This window comes from Brassica napus, chromosome C4 (assembly GCF_020379485.1).
Source record: "Brassica napus cultivar Da-Ae chromosome C4, Da-Ae, whole genome shotgun sequence".
Taxonomy (NCBI): Eukaryota; Viridiplantae; Streptophyta; class Magnoliopsida; order Brassicales; family Brassicaceae; genus Brassica; species Brassica napus.
Window position 1 is genome coordinate 161,690 of NC_063447.1, and position 17,503 is coordinate 179,192.

The 17,503-nt window shown below is 36.6% G+C and overlaps 4 protein-coding genes across 5 annotated transcripts; 3 read left to right on the top strand and 1 right to left on the bottom strand.

The window, feature by feature from the left end:
• Positions 1-4,236: 4,236 nt before the first annotated feature.
• LOC111213513 (protein disulfide-isomerase like 2-1-like) lies at positions 4,237-6,932 on the top strand. The gene is made up of 11 exons (XM_022715287.2): positions 4,237-4,607; positions 4,766-4,850; positions 4,932-5,029; positions 5,123-5,178; positions 5,469-5,586; positions 5,674-5,701; positions 5,801-5,892; positions 5,990-6,146; positions 6,247-6,371; positions 6,465-6,564; positions 6,676-6,932. Exons 1-11 carry the CDS (start codon positions 4,297-4,299, stop codon positions 6,748-6,750), a joined length of 1,245 nt encoding a protein of 414 aa, XP_022571008.2. The 5' UTR covers positions 4,237-4,296; the 3' UTR covers positions 6,751-6,932.
• Positions 6,933-7,686: 754 nt separating this feature from the next.
• On the bottom strand, positions 7,687-8,328 carry LOC111205127. The gene has a single exon (XM_022700531.2). The coding sequence runs from the start codon at positions 8,185-8,187 to the stop codon at positions 7,837-7,839; it is 351 nt and encodes a 116-aa protein (XP_022556252.2). The 5' UTR covers positions 8,188-8,328; the 3' UTR covers positions 7,687-7,836.
• A 1,173-nt stretch (positions 8,329-9,501) lies between these two features.
• Positions 9,502-10,560, top strand: LOC106394894. The gene has a single exon (XM_013835438.3). The coding sequence runs from the start codon at positions 9,861-9,863 to the stop codon at positions 10,284-10,286; it is 426 nt and encodes a 141-aa protein (XP_013690892.2). The 5' UTR covers positions 9,502-9,860; the 3' UTR covers positions 10,287-10,560.
• Positions 10,561-12,027: 1,467 nt separating this feature from the next.
• LOC111213515 (nicotinamide adenine dinucleotide transporter 1, chloroplastic) lies at positions 12,028-14,111 on the top strand. 2 transcript variants are annotated; one of them, XM_022715289.2, is made up of 7 exons: positions 12,028-12,465; positions 12,561-12,656; positions 12,775-12,881; positions 12,983-13,031; positions 13,136-13,245; positions 13,417-13,600; positions 13,682-14,111. In XM_022715289.2, exons 1-7 carry the CDS (start codon positions 12,393-12,395, stop codon positions 13,990-13,992), a joined length of 930 nt encoding a protein of 309 aa, XP_022571010.2. In that variant the 5' UTR covers positions 12,028-12,392; the 3' UTR covers positions 13,993-14,111. The 2 variants fall into 2 exon arrangements, with proteins under 2 accessions (XP_022571010.2, XP_048610429.1); XM_048754472.1 differs by having other exon boundaries at positions 13,136-13,235; positions 13,407-13,600.
• Positions 14,112-17,503: the final 3,392 nt, after the last annotated feature.

The following is a 17,503-nucleotide window of genomic DNA, read 5'->3' on the forward strand; positions in this document are numbered from 1 at the left end:
ATTCAAAATTTTCGTGGGGGTTAACACATAGATTTTGAGAAAATTCAAAAATATCAAAATATTGTTTTAATGCATAGTTGCATAATTCACTAACATATGATGAAGGTCAAAGAGGTTTGGAACCTTTGTTGTCTCCGTTTCTCAAGAGAATAGCGATTTTATAGTGGTTAATCTACCAATTTAGGGAGTATTATGATATTTTGCAAAATTAATTGACAAAAAATTAAAACGATGTTCATATACCATGAAAGAGAGTTTCATATACATTAATACAAATGTATTTTATGTTTAAAAAATTTTAAACAACACTAAATATCAGAGGCTTAAGTATATAGAGCATTTACCGAAAAAATCAATATTGTCGTAGGGGTTAACACATAGATTTTGAGAAAAATTCAAAAATATGAAAATGTTGTTTTAATCCATAGTTGCATCCTTCACTAACATATGGTGACGGTCAAAGAGGTTTGGAACTTTTGTTGTCTCCGTTTTTCTAGAGAATAGCGATTTTATAGTGGTTAGTCCACCAATTTAGGGAGTATTATGAAGTTTTACTAAATTAATTGACATAAAATTAAAACGATTTCTATGTACCATGAAAGAGAGTTTAATATACATTAATACAAATGTAGAATGTGTTTAGAAATTTTAAAACAACACTAAAGATCATAGGTTTCAGTATATAGAGCATTTACCGAAAGATTCAATATTTTAACACATAGATTTAGAGAGAAATTCAAAAATATGAAAATATTGTTTTAATGCATAGTTGTATTTTTCATTAACATATGATGAAAGTCAAATTGTATGAAACTTTTGTTGTCTCCGTTTCTCTAGAAAATAGCGATTTTATAATAATTTTTTTTTAAACACACTTATATTAAATGATCAAACCAAAGTTGGTGAAGCCATTAAGGCCAATTCAAAAGATAGAATCTGCTTTACTAGCTTATCAGCCTCTACATTTCTCTTCCTAGAGATCCAATTAAAAGAAATACATTCAAAAGATAAAGTAAGAGCTTGGAAATCAGCCAAGATCCCATAGAGACCAGTCAAGGATGTGTCTTTTTTTAGCGCTTTCACAAGCACTGCGGAGTCCGATTCGCAACGGATTCTTGTAAGTCTGTGTTTTCTGCACTTCCAAATTTCCTCTCTGAGAGCCAGGGCCTCAGCTGCTAAAGGAAACCTCACATGGTGAGCCAGTACTGAGAAAGCAGATATTCTGTCCTCAGCTTCCACTATCCATCCTAGTCCTGCGACGTTCAAAGTCTCATTCCACGCAGCATCAGATTTGATGATAATGCAGTTTGGGGGAACATGGATTAACAGTGGGGGAACATGGATTAACAGTGGGGGGACAGCAGTAAGGGGGCTGGATAATATTTGACAGGATCCCCATTCCCGGGCCAAGGCGATAGCTTTGATAGAGTTTCAGTTACAGAGGCGTGCTTGTCGTTGAAGACCTGGTTGTTTCTTGCCGTCCAGATTCCCCATAGGATCCAGGGGGCGAGTTGTCCTTCTACTCCCGTTGGTGGTAAGTTCTTCCTTGAAATCAGGTGGTTAGTTTACCAATTTATAGTGTACACTTTGAGCATATAACGTAGTGTACACTAGGGTGTACACCATATCGTACAGTAGAGTGTATATTGGAGCGTACATATGAGCGTACACATGAGCATACACTAATGCGTACACTGGAGCGTACACTAGGGTGTACAATGTAGCGTACAGTAGTGTGTACACCGTAGTTTACACTAGGGTGTATATAGGAACGTACACTGTAGTGTACACGTGAGTCTACACTGGAGCGTACACATGAACGTAAACAGCGTACACCAGGGCATACACTGGCATACACATGTGTGTACACTTGAGTGTACACGGGAGCGTACACTGAGCATACACGAAGCGTATACAACATAGCGAATATTGTAGTGCACAACATCGCGTACATCATAGTGTTCAGCGTAGCATACACTAAGGTGTACAAAGTAATATACATCGAGCTATATTATAAGGTACACACTGTTGTACAACGTAGTGTACAATATACACTATGCAGTACACGAGGGTGTACATCATAGCGTACATTAGGGTGTAATCGGAGTGTGCACCATAGCGTGCAATAGGATGTACACCGTAAGGTACAATATGGTGTACATCAAAGTGTACACTGTAGCTTACACGTGAGTGTACACTGGTGCGTACAATAGAGCGTACACATGAGCTACACGTCGTACACCTTAGCGTACACTAGATTGTACATCGGAGCGTACACCATAGTGTACACGTGAGCGTACACTAGAGCGTACACTTGGACGTACACGGCGTACATCGGGGCATACACTAGCATACAGATGGGCGTACACAGGGGCATACACATGAGTGTACACCAGGCGTATATTGTAGTGTACACCACCGTAGTATGCAACATAGCACACATTGTAGTGTACAACTTTGCGTACACTGTAGTGTACAACGTAGTGTATACTAAGGTGTACAAAGTAATGTACATCAAGCTATACAATTGGGTACACTCCTTTGTACAACTTAGTGTACAGTCCGTCGTACAACACAGTGTACACTCCGGTGTATAACATAGTATATATCGAGCTATACAATTGGGTACATTCTTCTGAACAACTTAGTGTACACTCCCTCGTACAAAATAGTGTACACTCCGTTGTACATTGGAGTGTACACGTGAACATACACTGGTGCATACACTAAAGCATAAACGTCGTGCTATGTACACCTTAGCGTACATTAGGGTGTACAATGTAGCGTACACTAGTGTGTACACCGTAGCATACACTAGGGTGTACATCAGAGCGTACACTGTAGTGTACACGTGAGTGTACACAGTGTACACTAGCATACACATGGGGGTACACTTGGGTGTACAACATAGCATACACTATGTTGTACACTGTAGTGTACAACATTGCGTACACTGTAGTGTACAATGTAGCATACACTTAGATCTACACCGTAGCGTACAGTAGGGTGTACAATGTAAAATATATATGTATACTGGGGAAGCACACCAAATATACACCTATGTATACACGTATACTGAAGTGTATACCGTGTACATCAGAGTGTACACCAATGTGTACACATATGTGTATACGTATACTGAAGCATACACCATGTACACCGCAATGTACATCAAGTGTACACCACATTGTACACTGTAGTGTATTGTACACTGTAGTGTACACCGAAATTATCCATACTCTTGAAAACTTCCTCGGCTCCGGATTTTGAGTACAAGCTGATCAGCGAGTTACAGAGAACCGAATCAAGCTCCATCCCGAACTCGATGTTTCCGTAAAGAAAATAGTGTTAATGGATGCAAGACTTGAGGAGAGAAAATAAAGTGATAGTCTTTGGATCATTTTTAGGTTCCACATTTCTTAAGTTTTAGTCAAAAGTCATCAAATTATAAAGTCAAAAGGTTAGAAATGTTACTAATTATTTCTCTCGGTTGCAAGTATGTTTTTTCTCAGTTAAAACTTATGGTGACTCTTCTCACAGTTGTAAACTTAGTGCGACCCTTTGTCATAAGCAACTCAAGAAAAACTTACTAATATATGGCTTGGATTAATTTCTCAAGACTCCTGTTTTGAATTTCATTTATGAAACGTATAAAATCAACGTGTACACTAACTTAGAAAATGATGTAAAAACAATAATTTTTGTAGTGTCCATCCCGTGAGACAAGCTCAGTGAGTAAAAGTTTTCGGGTTAAGCTAAGCCAGTTTTTAGGTTATACGTAAGTGTAGGAACGTACATTGTTTCCACAAAAGAATAAAACAAATTGAATGGGAAATTCAATCGAGCTAGTTCGTGATAAAACGTAGGATTGGTTTTATGCAGCTCATGCATGTTATATTTGTTTAACAAGCTAGTTCCATGCACGTTCAATATGTTAATGTCGAAAATACAAGTTTTTATCTTAAACGTTAGGATTAGTTGACACTTAGCTATCATAAATTAATGTTTGAACATGTATGTATATCAGTTTCTATGTATGCCAGAGCAAGCCCGGGAAAATTAGAATACGAGGCCGGGCTGGGGCGTGATTTTCCGATTGGGGGGTTAGATTTTACGAAATTTAAAAGTAGAGGCGCATATCAAAACATATATGAAGTTGAGGGTCTTCCTAGCTATTTGGGAAAGACTTATTCGCTTGTCTTCTCCGTGAAAGATGTGGAGTGGGCAAACCAGTCATCATCGGACATGTAACCAGGCCACGTAGAAAGAACCATCGATCACCGTTCGTAATAAATTATGAATAAATCGTCGATCCAGATCACGCCATGTCATCATTTGATATTTTTTTTTAACTCATTTTTCTGTATCTTCTTCTCTAAGGGAAACGTTTTTAATACCAGAGCGCACTTCTACCAAATATCTCAGCTAACTCCAACGTACGTGAAAGAAGGAAGAATGGCGAAATCTCAGATCTGGTTTGGTTTAGCCTTAGTCGCGTTGCTGGTGGTGTCAGCTGTAGCGGACGATGTGGTTGTGTTGACGGAGGATAGCTTTGAGAAGGAGGTTGGTAAAGATAAAGGAGCCCTCGTCGAGTTTTACGCTCCCTGGTAATTGGATCATTCCTTTCGATCGTTCTAGCTTTTCATGAGATCCTTAACTGTTAGATTCGTGGGATTGATAATGTTTTTGATTTGTGGATCCATGATTTGAAATCGATGAATGGAGTATAGTTACTGATTGATTAAAAGTGTGGTTGATTAAATAGGTGTGGGCACTGCAAGAAACTAGCTCCAGAGTATGAAAAGCTTGCTGCAAGCTTCAAGAAAGCCAAGTCTGTCTTGATTGCTAAGGTCATTGTCTCAAGAAATACAGATTGATTTGAGATTCTTACTTATTAGTAACTTGTGTGTGTGTATATTGTTTTGTTGCAGGTGGATTGTGATGAGCATAAGACTGTCTGCACTAAGTATGATGTTAGTGGATATCCCACTATTAAGTGGTTTCCTAAAGGCTCTCTTGAACCCCAAAAGTATGCACCAACTCTTTCTTTTTTAAATCTGATTCTTGAAGCTAATCTATTATTGGATAGACAGTTTTCTTATTTGTATATTTTATTTAACAGGTACGAGGGTCCACGTAATGCTGAAGCTTTGGCTGAATTTGTCAACAAGGAAGGAGGTACTCTCCCTCCCTCCTTTATCATACTAGTAGCTAAAGCTAGTCTAATGTTTAGCCATGATTTATGAGTTACATTAAGTTTGTGAAATGTTTTATCATTTGTTTTTGGGGATTTTGTTCTATGATGATACACATTGAATGGCACCACTCTCTCAACATTGCATTAGGATATAGGGTCATTTTTACTCTTGTAAAATTCTTGTTTCTAATCCTCAGTCATAACCGTTCTTGTGTACTTACACCTATGTTGCAAACAACTTGCTTATTTGCTGAACAAATATGTTTCTCAGGTACCAACGTCAAATTGGCTGCAGTTCCACAATATGTAGTTGTGTTAACACCTGATAACTTCGATGAGATTGTACTGGATCAGAACAAAGATGTCTTGGTCGAGTTTTATGCCCCATGGTAACTATTACTACTATCTCTTTCTTCACGTCTCATGGTTTTGCTTTTCATGCCGTTTTCTAATCTCTGAGGTTTAAATCTTTCCAGGTGCGGCCACTGCAAGTCCCTCGCTCCTGTATACTCTCTCTCAACTATTTGTCTACTCTTGTTATAACAATAGTCTACTTTCACATTCTTATCAATTTTGTTGTTGTATGTTTTTCTTATCCGTCAGGTATATGAAAAGGTAGCCACGGTGTTTAAGCAGGAAGAAGGTGTAGTCATCGCCAACTTGGATGCTGATGCACACAAAAGCCTTGGCGAGAAGTAAGTTGGACAAGGATGTTTTACTATTACGGATATCACTTTATTAAATTCGTAGAACCGAAGGATGTATATCTTAATTATTTTGTTCCACACCTAGGTATGGAGTAAGTGGATTCCCAACATTAAAGTTCTTCCCAAAGGACAACAAAGCCGGTCAGGATTATGACGGTGGAAGGGACTTGGATGACTTTGTAAGCTTCATCAATGATAAAGTTGGGACCAGCAGAGACAGTAAAGGGCAGCTTACTTCAAAGGTAATTAAAAAAAAAAAAAAAACATGTCTCTTGTAGAATCACATAATTCAATCTAAACTTTGTAAGCTTTTGTTGATTCGTATCTCTCTTTTTGATATAGGCTGGTGTAGTTGAAAGCTTAGATGCGTTGGTAAAGGAGCTAGTTGCAGCTAGTGAAGATGAGAAGAAGGCAGTCTTGTCTCGCATTGAAGAGGAAGCTAGTAACCTTAAGGGCTCCACAGCAAGGTATGTTGTAGTAACAGCGTTTAAATCGAATAAGGTTGGTTGTTTCTTTTAATTCCTGAGCTTAAATGATGATGGTCTTTCTATATATAATAGGTATGGAAAGCTTTACTCGTCACTCGCAAAGAAGTACATAGAAAAAGGGTCAGGCTATGCTACAAAAGAAGCTGAGCGGCTTGGACGCGTCCTCAGCAAGGTCTAAACATCATTACTCTGTCTCTCTCTATATATATATATTTTAGCTATTTACATTCTAGAAACAATAGAGACTTTTGTATTGACATTTTTAATGGTGTTTTCGGTGCAGTCGATGAGTCCGGTGAAAGCTGATGAGTTGACTCTCAAGAGAAACATTCTGAACACGTTCGTTGCTTCTTCTTAGAAGCCAAACGATTGAAGAATAGGAGTCGTCGATAGACTTTATATAACTGATTTGAACCTGCTGTTTATGAGGTTTTATGTCTGTCTGTCAAGATTTGTGTTCTGGTTAATTCTGAAACTCTTTTGAACCAAGTTTCTCGGTCTTTCGTACGATAATCATAAAAAGAACTTGTTTTTGCTTTCTCTAATGCGAGTTACAAATTTTCAGCTCTTATAAATTCTCTAATGTGAGTTGCTCAATGCATGGTACACTTGTACGAATCAGTAAAAATAAAAGGTTCATCTATCACAGTACTACTAATCTCTGCGTGAATGCATCCCTCTTTTAAAGTAACACTACGGTTACTAAGAATAAGATAACATGTGCTCTTGGAAGTTTTGTTATTGTGGTTATCAATCAAATCCAATATCCAATGTAATCTCAAATGTTCACTGTAATTTTTGTATATGTTCAAAAAAGAACAAGTTATTTAAAGGCCTTTTTCAACCGAAGGAGACTAGTTTTCAACAAAAATGGCCCAGCCTCATCCGACACAAATTATAAGCCTGGCACATCAAAAACAAAATAAAACATTTTTTCCTCTGCAAATTTTGAATATTCAGTCTCTCCATCCCTAATTCCTACCTTGTAGTTGGTTCGTATTTTTTCGGAGTAGAAATAGTCCGTCATGTATTCTTAGGAGTAGAAATAGTAGGACGAAAAAGCGAAAAATCAGAAACTATATTTTTCTCATATAAATCAATAAATCAGACATCCTGGGAGAAATCAGCTCGTATAACCACTTGATCTAATTTAAATGGACAGCTGAGGGAAAAAAAAAATTCCTACCTCGTCTTGATTATAACACATAGTTCAGTTTGTGAAAACGATTTCCAGAAGCTTAATGAAAGAGTAAACAGTACTCGAAATGCATAATGCATGTGATAACATATACCGTAAAATCAAATTAAAGTCCCATATCAGAACGCAAAACAGAGCAACACTATTCATATTCTTAAAAAGCCGGCAACCACCACCGCATGCACGGAGGGGAGAGGCAGCCTTCAACAAAACTCGCCGAGAAAAAAAAATGAATACAAAGCAAAGTCAAAAACCATGAACAATCTGACGACACTTATTCTTAATCCATCGGAATCCATTCTTGAAAGTCGATTTAACTTTTCCTTCCACCGTATATGCTTTATACCTCGCGATTCTCTTCTTCCTCTTCATCTCTGCATCGTTTACACCCCAAGACGGCCTCGTCGACGATGCATTGCTCCTACGCGCCGCCACTTCCCCCGGCGGAGTCTGCAAAGACGGAGGAAAATCTTGAGTCCCGTAGATCTGATTACTTCCTCCAACGCCGTAGCCTTTACCGCTCACGATTTCTGTCCTCCGGTCAACCACGTAGGTTCTCTGACCCGACCCGGATCCATACCCACCTTGCCCGGCCATTTTCTCCCTTGCTCCGGAGCGTTCGGGGTTAATTAGACTAGAGGAGAAATGACAAAAGATACAGAAAGAAATTCAGGCGGTGGAGAACTCGAACTCCTGTTTGGTCTTTTTGTCGTTATTTTTTAATGAAGGTTTTGTTCTTTTTTTTTACGTTTAAACAAAATTAAGGTTTTATTTATATAAGTAAACTGTAATATACATTTACAGCTCACTACTAGCTTAGGATACCTGAACCATTCTGGATTCACTGTACTTGTTTGTTTTTCGTTTAGGTAGTATTGAGTAATACAACCACTCTGTTTTTTTTTTTTTTTTTTACAACCACTCTGTTGGATATGTATATTTATTTTTTACAATATGGCAGCTGTTCATTTTCAATACAGTAAAAAATTTAAGCGATTCCTTAAACATACGCTGTCATGCATGCACAAACAAGAGATTGTTAATTAAATCTAAAATGTCTAATTTATACAGTTGTAATTAGGAAGAGACTGTGCATACGTTATTATACGTGTTGATTCCAGTTTTTAGTTTGAGTTCTTTCTGTTTTGTATAAAAACAACTACTAATCTCATAAAAGACAAAAAAAAATCATATAGATTAATTCCATACAGTTTGATTAAGTTTTTGTTTTGTTTGGATTCAGTTTCAGTTTTATCAGCTAACAACTAAATAAGGATATCTTCTTAATGTGGATTAAAAATGTGTCTTTTTTCTTGGGTTCAAGTTTGTCTTATGTAAAATTTCATAAAACTAACTAGGATGTGAAATATGATCTGCTTAACGGATCCATCCTAAGTCATAAAGTTTTCTGTTGGCATCCAGCAGAATGGGCATATACAGACACTAGGCCTTCCATAAATAAGTTACAGGCCAACTTTGAGTAAGGCCTATGCACATTGCACACTCCGGAACCACAGAAGTGACATGCAAGGAGTTGGTAGTGTTGTGTAGTTGGTTCGTCAGTCGTCACACTCTTTGTTACCTATTCTATAATAAGCGCACAAAAAGCAGCATGGAACATTCATCTTTGGTTGGTCCTTATATCAGTCTCTCTGCATTCAAAATTTTCGTTCCGATATTCCATATTATTATACGCTGACATATACTAATTAAAATACTAGAAACAAATTTTCCCAATTGATGATTAAACGAAGGTCCAAACAAACATTAAATCATCATCCAAAAAGAGAAAGAAAAGTGCAATTCACGTGATCAGAAGGGACGAAAAGAGATCCAAGGGTTAAAATTCGTTCAGGGGGTTGATGGTATTACAAACATTTATTGCAACAGCAATCATCTCGCTGTATGATATCTCTTTATGCTTTTTAATTAAAAGCTAGTCTTGACTTTTCATTCTGGATAATATGATAATTTCGTTGTTTTGTCGGATGAGAAACTCGATAGATGCTTACTAACTTTAAAAGTTGTCCTACGTGAAAGACTTTGTTATTTCGGAATAAAAATAATTGATTAAGTATATCGCATGATATTTACGTAATCGAATATGCAAATACATCGATCCATGCTCTTTATAAATAAACCAAGAAGTCTCCCTCTCTTTAACTAAAACTCTCCACTGCTCTCTCTCTCTCTCTCTCTCTCTCTCTCTCTCTCTCTCTCTAGATCTGTAGATAAAAAATACAATTACATATATACGGTGAGAGTGTGTGATGAAGATAAGGTATTGGCAGAAGTCTAGAGGATACGAAAGGCTTGATGGTTCGGCGAAGAAAGCGAAATCTGGTGGGAGAAATGTGAAGCGAGTCAAGTTTGATCGGACCAAGAAGAGACGGTTTTGGAGGATCAAGATAGTGCCGAAGCTGAGGGTCTTGAAAAAGGCGTCGCCTAAGAAGCTTTTAACGTGGCTTCGAGATGCTTACGTCAATATGATGCTGAGCTTCGCAAATTCTCGGGTCATTGAGTCGTCTTACGGGTTCGGTGAATATGGGTACGGGTCGGGGTTAGCGTCGAGGGAGTATGATGAGAAGAAACTGGTAGAGATTTACAAATCTATGTTGATGGCGCAGGGGTCTCTCGTACACCGCGACGTACCTAAACTTTCGGCTGATTCTATAAAACTTTCACCTCTTATGTAATTACATCGATTTAGTTGCACTAAAACAAAATATATATGGGGATTATCGATGTTAAAGTTGTGATTGTAATCTGTGTTAAAGTTACAGTTCTGAAACTATCAAATACTATATTAATCAAATAATAGTGGATCCAACCTTTTATAAAATGGTTTGCATTTATGAGGTGTTGGCATGGAGAATAATTTAGTGTAATGTTTTCGAATAATATAAGTATTTGGTTGACTTTTGGTTTGCTTGACCAACTACAATCGTATCTTTACTTGTGGTTATGATTTTGTGAGTACCGACCAATTATAAGAACATTGTACAAGTTACGAGTACTTGGTTGTGTCCAAAGCATCAAGTCTCTAAGAACCGTCATTGCTTACATCATATACAGCGACTCAATGATTTTGCATTGCGTTTATATTATTTGAGATGATTCCGTAGTAATCTAATCATCCAACCCTAATATGCTTAGTTGTCTTTGTATTACGTAATTCATATATCCACTTTCCCGTGACTGGTTTCACTATGTTTTTGAAATGTGAATAGAGAGACTGTTTCACAATAGCCAGTGAAAAGAAAAAGATAAGAAAGAGAGACTAATTCGACAAAGTGTTAACTTTATAACTAAACAAAAAGAGAGTCAACAAATGTTTTTTTTTTCATTTGCCATTGAATTTAGAAAATTACTACCAAGTAAAAATGTGTGATCAGTTTAACAAAAATACAAATTGGATTCATGATGTGAGTTTTATAACACGGAACGGGCCAAGTTTACCTACTAGTACGAAGTCAGCAATCATCCGTAAGCAAGGCTTAGACTTGGCCTGGACGTTTTTACCCAAGACGAAGTATCTACCATATAAACCCGACCCGAAAAAATCAAAACCGTATCCAAACCGTTATACAAAAATATTTGGACTTACGAACTTAGTACTTTTGGGTTTGGGTATAACTCGAACCGAACTGAAATCCGAACTAAGATATGAAGATATCCGAAATTAGTTAATTTTTTTTATATATGTTAAGGTAATTTAAATATTTTATATTATTCTAAAAATTTTGTAGTTTGTTTTATTTGTATTTGAATAATTTTTAGTTAGTTGTGATAGTTTAACTAATTTTTAATTAGATTTGTGAATAAATTTTATAATTTGAATTCTTTTTTGTCAAATTTTCAGATATTAAAAAAATATTTTTTGATGATTTTAAACATTGGTTACAATCTGAACTGAACCGAACCCGGAATGAACTGAACCCAATCCAACCCGATATTAGAAAAATCCAAATAGGATTTATGAGCATAATACCGAAAACCGAAAATCCGAATAAACCAAACCGAAACAGCTCCCGACGCCGAGGCCTAGCTGAACAGTTTAATTTGTAATTATAATGTTTTGAAACCCAGTAAATGCATATAAAATCCTTATAGGCCCAAAGTAAAAGTCAATATTTGTGAACCATTAAACAAAAAATAATGGGTTAGTAAATAAATAGAAGTTGATGGTGGAGGTGGGAAGAGGACCCCACATTGAAGTTCTAGTTGGCCCATGTTACTAGGCCTGGCTTAAGTAACATGGTCAGGTGAGGTCGATAAAGTCAAGCCCAGCCTGCACATCCATAAGCAAAAAATAAAATAAAAGTTATTACAAGCATTTACGGCATGGGGACGGGACCAGAGTTTGGTGATTGGTTGGTTGGTTGGGTCTGGCTCTGATTCGTTAATAATTTTAGTAATTTATTTTAGAAAAACGAGAGCCAATCAAATAAAAACAATTGAATTTTTCTCGTCGTCTCTCCCTCCTCTCCTCTCGTTGAACAGACAAAAAAAAACACAAACACGGCTCTGTTCTGTTTCTCTAAAGATTCTTCCCATGTTCTGTTTGTCGTACTATTGATATGATCTTCCTTCAGATTCATTTTTAACTCCGTTGACTCAGAATATTTCGTAAGAGATGGAGAAATAAGACTCCGACTCTGACTCGAGATCCTCTTCCTCGGCCATGCGACGCTGCTTCGCCGCCGCCATATCCCTCTCCAGAGAGGAATCAACCTTTTTGTCATTCTCTTCTTCGAAAGTAATCTTCCACAAGGCTCTTCTTATTCGTTCAGATCCAAGAGATGTCCGCTAATTCTCATCCTACTACCAATTCCACAAATGTCCTCTGTAATGCTGCCGCCGGTGCCGCCGCCGGTAATTCTCCGATCTAGTAACGAAATTGCGTAAACTTATCTCGATTTAGAAAGCTGAATACTTTTTGTTTGTGGGGGATTGGGGATTGGGGGTAGGGGTAATTGCGGCAACGTTTGTGTGTCCTCTTGACGTTATAAAAACGAGGTTTCAGGTTCATGGCCTCCCTAAGCTTGCTCATCCCAACATCAAAGGTTTCTCCTTTTTTGTTCTTTTCTATATATTGTCTTCTTGTCCAATGACCCACCAAAATGCTCTGTTTCATGACCCCGATGATTGTCTTGTCTTGTCCTGTCCTTTGGGGTTGGTCAGGTAGTATAATTGTTGGGAGTCTTAAGCAGATCTTCAAGCAAGAAGGCACGCGTGGCTTATACCGTGGTCTTTCCCCTACCGTCATGGCTCTTCTCTCCAATTGGGCGGTGAGTGAGTTCAACTTCTTCTTGTACCTCTTTTGATCCTGGAGGAACTTAAGTAGATTTTCTTGTTCTAAACAACTTGTAACTTTTCTTTTTTTTGGCAGGTTTATTTTACAATGTATGACCAGCTCAAGAGCTTTTCAATCTCAAATGGTTAGTCCAAAAAAACATTTCTTTATAGCTTCATTAGCTTCCGTTTTTTTGGTTCATTCATTCAACAATGGAGTTAATATTCTTTATTTTTAACATACAATTAGATAAGGATCACAAATTCAGCGTTGGTGCTAACGTAATGGCTGCCTCTGGTGCTGGAGCTGCTACTACTATTGCCACTAATCCTCTTTGGGTTGTCAAGACTCGACTCCAGGTCCGTTTTCTTTTCATTTTAGTGAAAATAAAGGAACTGTTAATTAGTACAACCCTACCCTGTCTTACTTAACAATGTGGTATTTGCAAAAATAGTACCAAGCGTTTCCATTTGTTCCTATAGAACCTCACCACACATAGATGTAAATTTAGAATATTGATTCGTCTTCAGACACAAGGAATGAGAGAGGGTGTAGTGCCATACAAGAGTACACTCTCTGCTTTAAGGAGAATAGCTTACGAGGAGGGGATCCGCGGATTGTACAGTGGACTTGTGCCTGCACTAGCCGGTATCAGTCACGTTGCCATTCAGTTTCCTACTTATGAGATGGTCAAAACCTACTTGGCCAACAAAGGTACCTAACTTTTATTTATTTACTTATCCCCATTTTACATCTTTGTGGAGGAGATTAGCTAAAAGTGTGTGAACTCAACAGGTGATAAGTCAATCGATGATCTGAATGCTCGTGATGTAGCAGTTGCCTCTTCAATCGCTAAGATATTTGCTTCCACATTAACCTACCCGCACGAGGTGGTACGAGCTAGGCTGCAAGAGCAAGGACACCACAGTGAGAAACGTTACTCCGGGGTAAGAGATTGCATAAAGAAAGTGTTTGAGAAAGATGGTATTCGGGGTTTTTACAGAGGATGTGCCACTAATCTCCTGAGAACAACGCCTGCTGCAGCTATCACGTTCACTAGCTTCGAAATGGTTCACCGTTTCCTAGTCACTCACTTACCTTCATAGCTAAGCTCTATACTTCAGATTGTTTTTTTTTTTAATGATGATGATGACGACTAGATGTGTGGGTTTAGTGAGGTAAACATGATTGTTTTTACAGAATTAAAGAAGTTTATTTACTCCCTTTTTTTGGGGTGGAATAGATCAAAATAGGAGTTATAGGTTTTTGGACAAAGCCTTTAGATTCAGCTCACATGCTTTTATGTTTCTGTTGGAGAAATCAGAAGATGTGTGACTGTGCGTAGTGGTTTCTTAAGAAGAGAAACTTGGAGAGATCCACAAATAATATGCCATCTTCTTTGCGTTGTAAAAGACTGATTCTTTTATCTCTCTCTCTATCTTTTTTGTTTCTTTTCATATTTTTATGAAAGAGAGAGAGAGAGAGTTTGTGATCTCTCAGTCGCCTTTGATGGTCGACCAGCTGGACTTCATTAGTTCATGTTACTCCTGTAAGATGTAGCTTGTGATATAAACCCACATTTAACAACTAGACAGTTTCACCACACTTGGTTATAGTATTTTTCTTCAGCCCATTTGTAAGCTCAAATGCTCTAATCGCCTAGTTTATTTGAAAATATTAATCGCCATTTGTTTTTTTTCATTTATGTTCCATCATACTCTGTCAGCTCGAAAAAATTGAGATGGGAGACAAAATAAACATATGGGGACACAGCTTGGCTCAATCCAACAAATATCTTCATTTTCACTGAGGCACCTAATCCTGCGACCAAGTGAAGTAGAAATAAAGTGTGCATTACATGAATAGGGCATAACTCTCTAAACAGGAAACCAACACATGAAAACGCTGTAAGATTTTTCAATATTAACGACGTGCATTCTCGTCTTCCCTTGCAACAATATTATTTCTGATTTTCTGTGGATGCATCCACACATTTGCATACATGTTTCTTTTATATCGAGTTTTATTTGAAGAAATTCCTGATTAAGCTAAACAACAAAAAAGAAACCGAAAAAGGGAAACCAAATAAAAAAAGAAGGTATGAAAAAGGAATCATATGAATCGAAAGTACATCTTTTGTGAAGAAGCATCATAGTCATGACAACATGTGATCGCAGCATTCTGTACGTAGTAGCTAGCTCCATACGATTTAACAACCATGTTTGTTTGTGGGATCGGATCGGATCGGCATTACATGTGATGTGAGTGCGGTGAAATCATCAATTCGAAAAATTCTTTCTTCTTTTTCCATAGGATGTGAATCATGTGATATAATACTCTTACTACAGTATATGCTAATATAAAGCTACAAAAATATATCATGTTTTACAGTAATAAAGTTAAGTAATTTGATGCTTTAATCAATATGACTAATCATCTCTCTTGTCGTGATTCCAGTGCAAAAACACAAGGATGATGGATAAATGACGCCGCATAGTTTTTTTTTTTTTTTTGTCAAATTTACAATGATTTTTCTTAAAACAGTTCTTTCTAGTAATGATTTTTTTATAGTGCAAGATGTAGCTTTTCTTAGCAGTGTCCATGTTAGGTACTATCTTTTTCTTGGAAAGTATAATCAGAATAATTGTTATCATCATTGTTGATATATACAAAATATAAAAAAAATTTCGTTAATCTCTTTAAAACAATGGAATAAAGTGGATTATTAGGGGATAAAAAGATGCTTTAATTCACCAGAAAAATAAAGGGGCATCGAAACATCAAAACTGTCTTCTTGGAAGTATGATTGAATCTCACATGCTCTGTTTCTCCTCTTTATTCTTTTCTTTCTCCTCAATTTTGTTTAACCACCTAAAGTTTTTATAAAGGTAAATGCAGTAAATCATTATGTTTACACATAAGGACAATATACAAATAATTCTTATGTTTCATAACCAAAGTCAAAAATATATTTTATTAGTCGACTCTTTGATCAGGTAGCAGTTTGAAATTTCAAAATATATAGTTTTCAATTATTCAGGCGAGTGATTGCTAAGCCAGGGACGGATCGGGTATTCAGACAATTTTAAGATATCCGGATCCGGATCCTTATCTGACGGATCCATAATTTTACTATCCTTATCAGGATCCGGAGTTCTCGGATATCCGAGTGTCGGATATCCTTCTAAAAATTGTAATATCCGGCGGATATCCGGATCCGGATTTGGATCCTTAAAATAAATAAAAAATAATATTAATATATATATAAAATATTAACAATATTTTTTTAAAAATATATATATAATGTCTTTAATTATTTTTATGTACAATATTACAAAATTTACATAAAATTTATATATACTATTATAAAAATAAAAATATATTAAATAAAATTAATTTATATATATAGATATTACTATTTGTGAAATATTTATTAATAAAACTTACGAATCCGGATATCCGGACTTAAAAATTAAGATATCCGGATCCAGATCCGACTTTGACGGATCCAACATTTTACTATCCGGATCCGGATTCGGCCTCTCAAGATATCCAGATTTTCGGATCGGATCCGGATCGAATCTCGGATCGAATCCGGATCTCGGATAAAAGTCTCGGGCCTGGTCATTGCTCATGCAAAACGACTAAATAGAAAATGTCAATAAGAGACGTGTCAAAAATCTATTCGCTTGTGCTATTGACTTAGGTAACCGTCGGTCGTAGTACCCTCCGTAGTTGAATTCTTTGTGCGACGTGGTCCCCGTCAGAAACGCTCTACGTGGGGTTACCTGCTAGGCTCGCATTCCCAACCTGATTAAGTTCGGGTCCGAGGCAGCAGTTTGAATTTTTTGAACGTTGAAGCTAACCCACTTCGGTTCGTCTATGCGCATTTTCCTTTTCTAAATAAGATTATTATAACCTTACTATAAAATCTATATGTAATAGCCTAACCGGATATCTTAATCAAAAATATTGCCGTCAATGTTTGGTGGTGTGGTGATCTCATCGACACCGTCGGATGTTGATATGTTGCCCATATACAATGTTTTCTTTATTATCAACATGGAATTCAGACCGTGATTATAATAAATTTCCATATCAACTAAGTGCGTCCGTTATGGACCAAAAAAGAAATGATCAAATTATTAATCACAGGATTTGTCATTACCAGTTAATCAATATATATTTTTCTAATTGTCTTTTTTAAAGACCAAAAATCTATCTGGTATACAACATTGTTTAATAAATGCGTCATATTCCAAAGTTAAAGCAAAAACACAAAAAACAAATTAGCCATATGAAATTCATTGAATAGTTTTCTCACTTTTATCTTTTCATATTTTCTCAACTTAAAAATAAATATTTTAATCATGTATCAAGATGGTAATATATTTTAGGATCATGCTAATACTTACTATGTTATATTTGTTGTTAAAGAAAATACTAAGTACTATTAAAAAGTACTATATTTAGGAATAATAAAGAGTTAACTAGTTATATATACAAAAAAGGTAAAGTAATGAGCCAACCGTTATATATATAACTTAGTTGGGGGAAAGAATCCTATGCAACTTACCAAATGTAATGAAATGGATCGTTTACTAGAAAAAATGGGGA

Bases quoted from the DNA above. Each gene is read 5' to 3' on its own strand.
- LOC111213513 (XM_022715287.2), top strand. From the start codon at position 4,297: ATGAATAAATCGTCGATCCAGATCACGCCATGTCATCATTTGATATTT. The intron at 4,851-4,931 runs GTCATTGTCTCA...GTTTTGTTGCAG, and splicing joins AGTCTGTCTTGATTGCTAAG to GTGGATTGTGATGAGCATAA. The intron at 5,587-5,673 runs GTAACTATTACT...AAATCTTTCCAG, and splicing joins GTCGAGTTTTATGCCCCATG to GTGCGGCCACTGCAAGTCCC.
- LOC111205127 (XM_022700531.2), bottom strand. From the start codon at position 8,187: ATGGCCGGGCAAGGTGGGTATGGATCCGGGTCGGGTCAGAGAACCTAC.
- LOC106394894 (XM_013835438.3), top strand. From the start codon at position 9,861: ATGAAGATAAGGTATTGGCAGAAGTCTAGAGGATACGAAAGGCTTGAT.
- LOC111213515 (XM_022715289.2), top strand. From the start codon at position 12,393: ATGTCCGCTAATTCTCATCCTACTACCAATTCCACAAATGTCCTCTGT. The intron at 12,882-12,982 runs GTGAGTGAGTTC...TTTTTTTGGCAG, and splicing joins CTCTTCTCTCCAATTGGGCG to GTTTATTTTACAATGTATGA. The intron at 13,246-13,416 runs GTCCGTTTTCTT...ATTCGTCTTCAG, and splicing joins TTGTCAAGACTCGACTCCAG to ACACAAGGAATGAGAGAGGG.